This window comes from Podarcis bocagei, assembly GCF_964188305.1.
Source record: "Podarcis bocagei genome assembly, chromosome: Z".
Classification (NCBI taxonomy): domain Eukaryota; kingdom Metazoa; phylum Chordata; class Lepidosauria; order Squamata; family Lacertidae; genus Podarcis; species Podarcis bocagei.
The window spans coordinates 15,984,259-15,997,349 of record NC_138140.1 but is presented as its reverse complement, the minus strand read 5'-3'; the positions used below and the strand labels follow the sequence as shown (position 1 = coordinate 15,997,349).

The 13,091-nt window shown below is 46.7% G+C and overlaps 1 protein-coding gene across 2 annotated transcripts in view; it reads right to left on the bottom strand.

The window, feature by feature from the left end:
- Positions 1–1,239: 1,239 nt before the first annotated feature.
- The window catches only part of DDX31 (DEAD-box helicase 31), a 64,264-nt gene continuing 52,412 nt past the window's right edge, over positions 1,240–13,091 (bottom strand). For both annotated transcript variants that reach the window (XM_081179203.1, XM_081179202.1), the window contains exons 19-20: positions 12,049–12,226; positions 1,240–1,768 (exon numbers count right to left, since the gene is read on the bottom strand). In XM_081179203.1, the coding sequence (XP_081035329.1) occupies positions 1,627–1,768; positions 12,049–12,226 (320 nt within the window). In that variant the 3' untranslated portion in view covers positions 1,240–1,626. The remainder of the gene's footprint in view (positions 1,769–12,048; positions 12,227–13,091) is intronic.

Below are 13,091 nucleotides of genomic sequence, written 5' to 3'. Positions count from 1 at the left end.
AGCATACAATCCTAGAAAGAAAAAGGGTTACAGACCAAAGCTGCTGGTGTAAATCAAAATATGAACTTGAAGGTAATAGGAATTGATAAAATAGTCTAAGGCTGAAACGCTCAATGGGACTTACTATTTCTGTGTAGATATGTAGCAAATAGCATTGGATGAACACATGTCCTGTCATAAAGGGTTTGGAGGCTAACAGGACAGTTGCAAATAACACGGGACAGAAATTCCAGATCTATTGAGCCACAAGAAATAAATGGATTTGAAAAATCATGGGAACACAAAAGCAAGCACATGGAGGATGCTGTCAGTTGCATCTCTCTTTAACTCACTGTTCTTGGAGAAGGCCCTAGCTCAGTGGTGAAGATTCTGCTTTGCGTGTAACATCTTGGAAAGCCACTGCCAGTCAGTGTAGACAATGCTGAGCTGGGTGGGCCAATGGTCTGACTCAGTATAAGGCAGCTTCCCAGAACTTTTAACTTGCCTCTGCTAGGACAGTTCTACTGTGTATCTGTATACCTGAATCACTCAAATCACCCTCAAAGATGCAAAGAATAATCTGTCCTCTGAGGAGGCTTCATGGTGTATCTCTGTATGACTGGCTACAGTACCCTGACCGGGGTGGGGGGGTCCCACAGCCTCTGCTGAAAAACCTCTAGCCAAGAAGAGCCCACCATCTTCAAGGCACTCTGTGTCACAGTTGGACAGCCCATTCTTCTGATATTCTTGATGGTTTCTTCTACATCTTTTCAAGCTCTATAAACAGCAGCATGGAAAGGTTTTCACCGCCAGAAGACCACACTCCCCTTGTGGCATACCAGTACAGTGGTACCTCGGGTTACATACACCTCAGGTTACAAACACTTCGGGTTACAGACTCCACTAACCCGGAAGTAGTACCTCAGGTTAAGAACTTTGATCCAGGATGAGAACAGAAATCGCACGGCAGCAGCGTGAGGCCCCATTACCTAAAGTGGTACCTCAGGTTAAGAACGGTTTCAGGTTAAGAACGGACCTCCAGAACGAATTAAGTTCGTAAGTTCAGACGTACCATTGTAATGGGCATGGGCAGAGCAATGGGTGCGACCCTTGTCTTTGTACAATGAATGAGGAACCCTGGCTTTTGGCCTATGCTGGCTGGAGCTGATAGGAGTTGGAGTCCGCCATCCATCCTTTGTAACGCAGACTGAAGAAGTCAAAGAGGTTTACACATATGTGTGTGCGCGCACACACTTTTCCATTTATTTATTCATTCATTCAATATATTTCTACAGCATCCTTCAAGAATAAAGTTCTTCCTAAGGCGGCTCATATTAAAAAATTACAATGAATATAATTAGGAGGGCCACCGCTTTCACCATTACCACTGTTTCAGGGGTTGCAGGCTCCACTCTGCATTCATAACCCCACTCCTCAAAAAAGAAAGTTTTGGTTAGAAGCTGTTACAACCAGCACACCTTAAATTTCATACAGGACAATGCTGTTCTGAATTTTGCTTCCCCTTCCCCTGGAGCAGGCTTTGAAAAAGGGGTTGTGGGGGAAGAAGCACCTCAATTTTGGGTGATACTCCCAGATTGCAGCTACTGTGAGTCTCAGCTGTCTTGGGAGAGGCTGAGAATTTCTGACTCATCTTTCAGTTCCCAGGCTGGCCAGCTTTTTCTTCCTCTTGACCTTAGATGCAACCATGTCCAAGCCACTCGAGTATTCAGACTGCAAGATTTCGGCCAGACGGCGCTTGCCCCGAGTTTTCTTGAGAAGAAACTCACGCCTGGGCAAAAGAAAGGAGAGAGATAAGGAAGGAGAAAACTGTTTTTAAAGGATTTGGTTTCACAAAGAGGTATTGTTGGATTTTAAAATTTAAGTGTGCACTCCTCAACGTTCCCACTTTGAAGAAAGTCTCACAAAACTTAGTGGAATTTTGGGCCAAACTAGATGTGCCATTCATTACATGATTAACATATCCAAGTTTGTTTGTTTTTCTAAAATTAAATAGCAGTTGTGGGGACGGGGGAGATCAGGACTTTGGCAGTACATGCAGAAGATCCCAGAATCATGAAGGCTGGAACATTATTTTTAGATGTAGAACAATAATGTGGTGACAGAACACATGCTTTGCAAGCAGAAAGTCCCAGATTCAATCCCCAGAATCTCCAAGTAGGGGATGGAATGAGGTTGGTGTGGGAAAAGAGCTTCATTCATCCTGACGGATCGGACTCCACTGGCTGAGTCTCCTTTCTTGAGTTCTTACCTTGAAAATCCATCTCCTGAGTAATCATACATTTAGGGTCAACATAATCCTAATCTCTCTCTCTCTCTCTCTCTCTCTCTCTCTCTCTCTCTCTCTCTCTCAAAAGAGATGGTAAGATACAGTTCCCTCTTTCAAAAGCAAGCCTTATTGCAGACACCCTTGAGGTGTGAATGCACAACAGGTGTGCAGGTGAAAGAGAACAGCAGTTCACACACGAGGAAAAAGCAAAGCACAGCTGAACCACAGAGACATTTCATATCTTCGCTCAACTCTCATGTTTTAAAAAAGCGCTCCCTTGTTCTGCCAGTAGTAAATATATGGGATGTGATATGCTGTACCTGCCCACCAGTCCCTCTCTTCAGGAACTGTTATAAGAGGGACTTGGGTTTGGAGCACATCCTATATTGTAGGATTCCCTCACAAGAGAGGTCAGACTGGCTCCCTCTTTGCTTTCCTTCTGCTGGCAGGCAAAGACCTTCCTGTTCAGATGAGCCTTTGAAAACTAAGGTGCAGGCGATGCTGATCACTGGGCTACGGTAGGGACAAAGCGGATTTGAATGGCTGGCTCTAAATGTGCTATTGTTATTAACTAGTTTCTTTTTATCATGTTCTATTTCATAGTGATGTTTTTAAATGTTGGAAGCTGCCTTGATCCCATCTTGGAAGAAACACAAATATATAAATACAACAACAACAAACAATGTAAAATGGATTTTTCAGCTGTCTCAAAATGGCAGGACCAATATTTTTGCCTCACTGGAACAACTGTTCTTCTAGTGATGAAGAGAAGAAGGGACAGCCAAAGTGCTGCCTCAAGGTGTTGCTGAACTACATCTCCCATCATCCCCGACTGTTGGCCATGCTGGATGCTGGGGCTGATGGGAGTTGGGAGTCCAACAACATCTGGAGGGCCAGTTGTTCCTCCATTCCTGCTCTGGAACAGCACTACACTGAGGAGAGGGTGTGATATGAAAATGCAGTAGTTTGGATTTGATATCCCGCTTTATCACTACCCTAAGGAGTCTCAAAGCAGCTAACAATCTCCTTTCCCTCCCCCCCCCCCAACAAACACTCTGTGAGGTGAGTGGGGCTGAGAGACTTCAAAGAAGTGTGCTTAGCCCAAGGTCACCCAGCAGCTGCATGTGGAAGAGCGGAGACGCGAACCCGGTTCACCAGATTACGAGTCCACCGCTCTTAACCACTACACCACACTGGCTCTTGCATGGAGTGCCTAGCTGAATTTTCTTTAAATAGGCTTAGAGAGGGGTCTTGGCTATTGCCCTGGAATGGCAGGCATGGGTGCTGCACCTGCCTCAGCCTACCCCACATGCTTGTTTTGGGGAGAAGATGGAGGCAACATGCATGAAAGCCAGTGGTTAGGGTGCTGGGCTAGGACCCAGGAAACCAGGATCCGAATCCCTGCTCAGCCATGAAACTTGCTGGGTAAAAAGACCCTAGGCCTAACCTACCTCACAGGGTTGTTGTGAGGATGAAATGAGGTGAGAGAGAACCTTGCGTGCCACCTTGAGCTCCTTGGAGGAAAGGTGGGATGTAAATGTAATAAATAAATATACAGCACTGCAATCTCTTCCTAGCAGATTTTAGAGTGAGACCCTCAGCAGACTGCAGGGTCTTTTCAGTTGCATCACCTCAGGCTTTGGAACTCCCCCAGGAGGTCTGAATGACCTTCCCTTCCCTCTCTGCTGTCCTATCAAAAGGCAGGTCAAGACCATTATTTCCCAAGTAGCTTTTGAGTTGGCTGGGATATTAATTCTGCTGCTTTCGAGTTGTCATTTATTTTTACGTGGATTTACAGGGTTGGATTCAAGTTAAATTCTACCCAGAGTAGATCCACTGAAATTAATTTACCCAGGTTAGTTGATGGGTCTGCTCTAAGTCTAACATCACATACAACTGGTGGTCTTTAAATGTAGTTTTGTACACTACTTTGGCAGATATTAGCTATTGAGTGCAGAAGAATGGCTTTAAAAACAAAACAAAAACAGACAGTCACAAATAAGGGTGGGAAGCGACAACAGCCCTGTGGTGGGCTCAAATGCTCTTTTTGCTGATGCACATGCAACACAGCCAGCTTTGAATTGCCAAAAACTCATCACAGTGGTGATGCTCGCCCCTCTTGGACCCGTGGTGCGTCTCTGGAGAAGAGGCCGCCATTTATCAGGGACCGTTTTCAACACGGATCATGCCGTCAATCCATTTGACGGAGGTTCCTCACTGCTTGCCCCATCCGGTGGCTGGCAGTGCCAAGCAATGAGGCTTGGCTACCTCTGGCTTAATGCTATCTGAACACCTGCTTTTCTACCCACTGAGTCAAATGAGCCATCTGTGGCTGATGTGTGCTGTGAAGGGGGGGGGATGGGAGTGTCTTACGGGGAGGGACGGTGGCAGCAGTAGGAGTGGGGCATAGCATCTATCAACTGAGATATGCTCCTTCAGACAACCTAGCAGATGTCTCCACTACATGGCAACGTTGGCTGACACTGAAAGGCATATCTCGGAAAGATTATTTTTTTAAAAAAGTATGTTCTCATCAAATCAGGACACAGCATCAACACACTGGTGGAGGCAAAAGGGTCAGCCTGCAGGGCAAAAGGTCCAGTAATGCTGCAATCTGCGACCCCTTCCTAGGGCCAGGGGTGGGGAACCTCTGGCCCATGGGCCAAACTTGGCCCGAGAGTCTGTTTCCTCACAAACCTGATGCCATACAGTTGGAGGGTGTTTTGTGACTCTGGGAATTAGATAAAGAACTTGTTCTCAGAAGCAGAGACATACTTAGGCTCCCATGCGCCCTTCACAAGGAGCTGTACAGTGCATCCCCCTCCCATCCACTGTGCCTTGGCAAGGATATGCTGGCTGCCCAGAGCAGCAGAGGGAGTGCATGGGTGGGAAAGTGGGCTCCTAGCCACTCTGAGCCAGGGTGGAGAGGCACATTTTTTGCACACACACCCTGGGCCTGGGCCCTTGGTGAGGGCCAAACTGGTCAACCCCCAGGTATGCTCTAAAGGACTGTACATCGTTTTGAAGGGGGAAACTATACAGTCTGGGTGTGCTCCCAGATTACATCTTTTCCCTGGAGTCTTGTGACTTCTGTAAATAGGAGTGCTTATGCCCAGTTTAGGCCACTCCTGAACTGGGACCGCCAGGCCTCAGAGGCCATAATCAGCACCCATAATCCCCGGCTACTGGCCATGCTCTTTGGTGGGGTTTGGGGGCCGACTGGAGTTGGAATCCAACCACATCTGAAGGGCACAAGCAGAGGTGCAGTCTAGGGGGGAAATAATGGAAACAGAGTTGAGAACATTACATAGGGAACCTGTGGCCCAATCCTGGTGTTGTACTCCAAATCCCTTCAGCCCCGGGCCAACAGTCAAGGATGATGGTGGGAGTTTTGGGACTGCAAATTTGGACTGCCCATGATGTAGACACCTGCAGATTCCCCATTCAGGTTGAAAAGGGTGAAGAAAGGAGAAAATATGAAGCAGAACGTTTAGGCAGGGAGCAATGCGCTGATGAAAAAGAGCTGTGGGTCCCCTACTGAGGCTCAGCGGCGCAGCTAGCCGCTCAGCCGCCTGGGGTGGCATGCACCCTGCACCCGGGGGCGGGGCAGGCCACCCATAGGGTGGGGCATGCCGCCAAGCCTCCAAGGAGCTGAGCGGGAGGCAACAGGCAGACGCAAGCCCCACACTGCCCTTCTGGGCATGGCAGATCCTGCAGGTGCCCAAGCCACTGTGTCACTCCCAGGAGAGACGTGTGGCTTGCGTGCACTGCAGGCCCCGCGGCAAGTGTTGCCCCATGCGGTGTGGCACCCAGTTCACCCCCCTAACTACACCTCTGTGTCTCAAACCACCCATCAAGTCTCATATCGTAAGAACATGAGAAGAGCCTGATGGACCAGGCCAATGGCCCATCAAGTCCAGGGTCCTGTTCTTATAGTGGCTAACTACAAGCCTGTGGGAAACCCACAAGTAGGACCTCAGCACAGGAACACTTTCTCCTTAAGCAGTTTCTAGCAACTGGCATTCAGAAGCATTGCTGCCCCCAACTGTGGGGCAACAGCATAGCCACCGTGGCTGGTAGCCATTGATAGCCCTCACCCTCCATGATACCACCCTCTCCCTTGCAAAACGAACCCCTTTCTTGATCTTGCACTTGGCCCAACTCTTCTCTAGTCTCAAAGCTCCCCCCACCCGCCGGACTCTATTTATTTCTGCAGCAGAGCACCATCCAGAGGAGGGAAAAACGCCCCAAATTCCTCCCTGGGCCAGGCTCCAAGCTTTCCCTGCCACTAATTAAGTGATATTAAGGAAGCAGCAAATGCCACAAGGAAATTGGCAGCTGAAAAAGGACTCCAATCTGACGATGAGGAGATTGCTTTGCAGGGGGAAAGCTCTGCAGCTGCAGCTTGGCCTGGGAGGGCTTCTTTGCCTGCGAGAGCCCGTCCTCTAAGGGGGCTGTGCCTGCCTCCCCACCCCCACCCCAAAAATAATCTGGCCAAAGAGAAAAGTTCAAAGAGCATTAGGATGTTAGGTCTGCTCATGCAATGTACTTCTCTTTCTCACAACCCTCTTCCACATGTTTCCCCCGACAAGGGCCAACTTCTCTCTCATTACTCAAAAAGCAATGCAGAAGAGGCTGTGTGTGACTTGCGTTTAATTAGACCTGATCGTTCTGTATTGGGGGCAATCGGGAGTAATCTGCAAAAGCTAAAATTTGAGGCTTGCTCTCATTTTGATCATGTAAGCTGAAGGACTATAAAACCATAGTTGTTGGTTTTTTTGTGTTTTTTTAACAAAACAATTTAAGAAGAAATATTGAGTTGTATAGAGTGTTAGTTATACTCAGTGTAGACCGGTTGAAATGAATACACATGGCTGACTTAGGCTCATTAACTTTAATGGGTCTACTCTGAGTATGTTAACTGGAGACAAGCCACTGTTTTTGTACTTGTAGAATATGCCTAGTCTTGGACATATTTCTTCTTTTTTTAAAATAAGAATAATCAGGCAAACTTTCAGGGCCAGATTTCAGATATGGAAAAGGACTCTGTACTACGCAGATCATGCCTTTCTGAGGTATTGATTCTTAACACAGGGAGAAAAATTACACATTCCACAGCTGTGCCAACTCCACACAGGCTTACCTGTGCAGACACCACAACCACTACTACCAACGAATATGTTTTTGGGTGCAGGATGCAGCTTCTGAAGAATATCTGCTTTCATTAAAACAATTAAAAATAATAAAAACTGAGCAAGTTTCTAGTCCTTATGGAGGCCAAACTATTTGTTATTTGTGTGTGAGAGTGTGATGTAGAACTTTGCTCTTTTTTTTATCTAGTTTTTAGGATTTTTTACTAAATGTTATTGGGTATATTTTTATGCAAACCGCATAGAGACTTATTATATTAAGCAGTATTAAAATTTTATGACTGGCTGAATGAATGAATAAATAAAATTACCTAAATAATAAAATAAATTAGGCATACTTCCAAACCTATGAGCAATATGTAGGGAGATCTGGGGAGCTGGGATAGTCAGCTAGATAGGGGGACTGAATGTTTTCAGAGTGTGGGGTTTCATGCCTCTGACTAGTTTCTCTCCCCACCCCCACCCTGTGCCTAGGCAAGCCAGAATAAATTATGCAAAGAAGCAAAAGTTTCAGAATATAAAATCCTGTAAAAATAACGAAAACAGCAGGCAACAGACCTTTTTTACCAGACCTTTCAGCTTGGAATTATACCCTCCAGAAATTCTTTTCAAAATAATGGTACTGTTACCCACTTAAAAGAAATTTTAGATCAATTAATCACAAGTCTTAGACCGTCTATCTATTAACAATTCAATTAAAACCTGCATCTACTTGAATATGAATTAAAAAATGAAAAACTACTCATGGGGTGGAGGAGGAAGCATACTTCCATAATACTTAACAGGTGACACAACCAGATCCACATAATATGTTTAAAGTGCATAGCTTCCCCCAAAGAATCCTGGGAACTGCAGTCCCACCACAGAGTACAATTCATAGCATTCTTAAACTACAGTTCCCAGGATCCTCTGGGGGAAATTATGTGCCTTAAATGCACACTGGATGTGCTTCAAATGTATGAGGTGGATCTACCAGTACCTGGTATTCTGACAGTGACAGGCAGAGAGAGTAGGAAGGGGGGACCCCCTTAGGTCAGAGGCGTGGAACCACCTGCAATGTCAGGGCTGTATTCAAACCCAGTCAACCTTTCAGGGGGTGCATTCCAAGGAAGGGTGTGGTCAAAGGCAAAATCCATCAGGATTAAAAGCTTTGTTTTACTTAAACTGCTTGGAGGATTTTGTTGATTAAGTGGTATATAAATCATGCTGTGCATCTTTTTAAGCAGCCCAGCGCCCTCATCCCCAAAGCAAAGGAATAGATCTAATGTAAGCCCTCCTCAAGAGTATACCCCCTGAAATTGATTGGCACGACCATCTTATGTACATTAATTTCAGTGGGTCTACTCTGAATAAAACATGACTGGATATAACCCCATAATCCATTAGACCCATTGCTATTAATGTTTTAACCTGTTTAATTTTTTTTTAAAAAAGAAAATAAATGTACTGAGCCCTAGCGAAAGCACTAAAAAGATCAATCTGGAAACACATCTGATCAAAAGTACACACCCCTCATGAATCTACAGTGGTACCTTGGGTTACATACGCTTCAGGTTACAGATGCTTCAGGTTACAGACTCCGCTAACCCAGAAATAGTACCTCGGGTTAAGAACTTTGCTTCAGGATGAGAACAGAAGTTGTGCTCCGTCGGCACAGCGGCAGCGGGAGGCCCCATTAGCTAAAGTGGTGCTTCAGGTTAAGAACAGTTTCAGGTTAAGAACGGACCTCCGGAACAAATTAAGTACTTAACCTGAGGTACCACCGTACTATATTCCTGTAGCGAGAATGACAGTACTTCCATGAATATCTCTCCCAGTGGGACGAAACAGCAGCTTGGAGAAGGGGGATGGGGCATAACAACCTTCCTCCTAATTTTTATCCTGCTCTTTGTCCAAAGAGCACAGGAATGCCGAGATGCTTCTCCCGCCTTTAATCTTCACAGCCACCCTGTGAGGTAGGTTAGGCAGATCAGGCGAGTATAACAGGCATGGCTTTCTTTTCAGCCAGAAACTCACTGGAGCTCTGTCCCGGCACCTCTCGGGTGGGTGCCATTGCCATTCTAAGAGAACGAGGCAGGCGTTCAGGGTGAGTTCCGGCACCTCTTTTTCTAAAAAAATAGCAGTGGTTATAGGGATCTGAACTTGGTGGGTGTCTTTGTTCCAAGATGCCACCCACTGGCTCTCTTTAGATCAAGAAGGGGGTTGGTTGGAAACATTAATCACCCCCCATCTCTCCTGATGACTCCCGAGCTGCTGTCCAGTTTTTGCTCTCTGCTAAGTTTGTGGAAATGGCAATGCAAGCTTTTCTCTCCCCCCCCCCCAACTGGGAGGGATGGAAAGGGCCCCCTAACACGCAACCTCTGGAAAAGAAGCGAGGGGGGGGGATAGCTTTAACAGAGAAACAACATCTCAGGAACAGAGGGAGACATTGTCCCCACCTGCTGTAATCCAGTGAGACTGCTGGTGTCAGTCATCACCCCGTTCCCTGCTGGGCTAAGGAGACATCAAAGCCTGCCCCATACCATCTTACATGCTCTTTATCAGCTAATCAGGCTATTCTTAGCTAAATAAAGCTCTGTTAAATCCCCTGCTCGCTGGGGCATTCCTGTCCTGCTGCCCATCTGCTGGTGAGGGTGAGCAGAAGCAGTCCGCAGGGAGAAAAAAGGCAGGGACAATGCGGTTCGTCCTGAATCCCCTCCCAACAACTGCTCTGTGGTTCCCGTCCCCCACCCAATCCTCCTGCACCCCCCAAAAAACATACTTCGTTTCTTTAATTTTGCTTCTCAGACGGCCCGAGCTAAAGGTGTCAGCGGCCCCAGCAAATCGTGACATGGATTAAGGGGGCCTTTATAATTGAACAGCCGACGCTTTGCGCAGATTGGAGCGTTGTTGTTTTTTTTGAAACAATTTTGCAGCAATGGAGTATATACAAAAAAAGAGAGGGACCCAAGTAAAGAAATAAAAGGAAAAACTGAGAAAAGCAACACAGGTATTTGCGAAAAGGAAGGCGGGCTTGGGAGAAAAGGTCAAGAATGAAACAGCAAAGAAAGAGAAAGGGAAGAAATTGAAAGAAAGTGAAGGAAAAGAAGAAGAAGAAGAAAGTAGTTTGGGAGTTGTTTCTTATCATGGTTTTCTTTGAATTAAAGCAAATGTGGTTTAGAGAGCAGTATATATGCATGGATTAAAAAGTATGATTTAGAAAAAGAAAAGCACACTTAAATAGAACACTCCACAGTTGAAGATTTCTTTAAAAGGGCAATCTGATGGGGCCTCTTATCTAAACATGAATGCTAAAAGAGGAGAGCATTCATGGCTTGGGAAATAATGTGGTGGCAGAGTGGTGAGGATTCAGAAAGGTGCAGAGAGACTGCATTTCCTCACACTCTAAAACGCTGATGATGACAAAGAGCAGGTCCCAGGGCAGGCTGCAACACTTTAAAATTCAGGATTCAAAAGTTTAAAAGAGATTACGGTCACAGGAATGGCAGGGCCCTGAAAAGGCACATCTCAGGTGTCTCAGGGTAAAGAGATGCATCTTCAGCATTCGCCTGCGGAGTGAAGAAGCCAGACTCACCCCTTTGCGGAGGGAGTTCCACAGCTTAGGGTCTGTTGCAGACAAGCAAGGCCCTCTCCTTGGCTGCCACCTGTCACAACTTGGTGGTGTAACTACCGAGAGCATCCCCTCTGCCAATGTCAGCACCCAAGAGGGTCTGTATGGAAGGAGGCAGTCCCTCAGATATTTTTGGCCTAAGTTATTTAGGATTTTATCCACTGAATGGTAGAGTCTGAGGTGACCCAATGACACTGACAGGCAGCAGGTCAAGGAGAGGCAGACACATCGATCTGGACCATTGGGCATCTTGGCTAGGGGCTGATGGGTGCTGCCATCCAAAACTGCTGAAAAGCACCACACTTAGGGCTACCCCTGGTAGACAATACAGAGCTAGATGGACCAATGGTCTGACTCAGTATGAGGTAGCTTCCTGAACTCCTAACTCTGGCAAAGACCTCCTCCTGGTGGCGGAAGAGAGGAGTGCATGAGTCTGGCATTGAGTGTGGGGTCCTTTCTGCTCATGCACCAATCATGCTGTACACAAGTACACAAAACAAGTGTTAACACAGAAAGGCTTCCTTTGAGTAGATGTACATTGCTGTATTGAGAGGAGGAACAGCTGAAATGGGGAAGGGTCTTGCCCAGGCCACCCTATGGCTCTACAGGTTAAAGCAGAACTGGGGAATCCCTAGAATATATTGAACTCCAAGCTCCTATTCTCCCCTGGCCATTGGGCCATGCTAGCTGGTACAGTTAGGACTGTACCAGTCCAACCACATCTAGAGGGGCTGCAGGTTCCCCACCCCAAATAGAAGAATAGGTATCCCCCCTTTTTCCTGAAGGATTTTCTCTTCTAAACAGAGGCATCCCTCCATTCGCTGTATGCAGTAGGCAATGCTGCTGCTTCTATCTGGAATGAAGGAGACTGTGACCCTCCACAGGCTCCTGCGTTTCAGCTTCCATTCTCCCCGGCGGCTCGTCATGTTAGCTGCAAGGGCTGGTGCGAATCTGGAAGGCCACCGGTTTCCCATTATTCCTATGTCAAACCCGCACACTGAGTTGGAAAGCAAAGCCTTTACCTTTTCTGCTTTTGGTTCTTTGCTTGCTTTGGGAAGGCAGAGGTGGCACTGAGATTCTTAGGGGCATCCCGGAGCCCAAAGCTCTTTGCCACATGGCCCAGATGGAGAGACTTGACGTGGAAGATGTGCTTGAGGCTGGCTGGGTAGGTTGCATACGACCGGATGAAAGACTGCAGAGCTGGAGGGAAAAGGGAGGAAGAAAAATGAATGTGGCCGTTAGGAATTTTCCTTTGCAAAAGGGATTACGTGCCATCGCCTCTCAGGTGAGATTATCTCCCTGTTGGGACACTCTTCATTTGAGCTCAAGCTCACCTCCAAAACAGATGCAATGTTCACTAAGCATATACAGAAAGCCAGTCACATAGCATCAAATTACCAAAATAAATCCCCTGCACTGGGCAACATCTGTGTATCACAACAGCAGTTAAAACATGGGTGGTTTTCAGAACTTGAGTCTGCAATTCTACATTAATATACTGAAGAAAGAGTCCCTCTGAACTCAACGGGGCTTATTTCTGGGTAGACACATAAAGGATCACATTTTTATTGCTTTAAAAAACCCACAAGTGCGTAAAATGTGATTTGATGTTGGGTTTTTTTCTGATTGGCATGGCTTAGGGACTAATTTTATTACAGAAGCTTCCCTGCCCATCAGCTGTGCAAGCTCTGCTGTCCATCCAGCTCACATGTGCAAACCGGAGGGGCAGCAGAGCTTGCACAGAGGTGCAGAGAGGTGGCTGCTGCTTCGCTACTCTGCACGCCAGCTGCTAGGCGGGGAGGCATCCTGCTCACGAGGAGACCCTCCCCAAAGTTTGAAGAGAATGTCCTCTCCAGGATCTGGGGAGGGTCTCCTTGCAAGTCAGGAGGACTCTCCAGGATGCTCCCCATTTCCGGGATCCACTTCTGAGTTCCCAGAATTGCATGTGTGCATGTTCCTGCACAAATACAGTGGTACCTTGGGTTACAGATGCTTCAGGTTACATACGCTTCAGGTTACATACACCGCTAACCCAGAAATAGTACCTCGGGTTAAGAACTTTGCT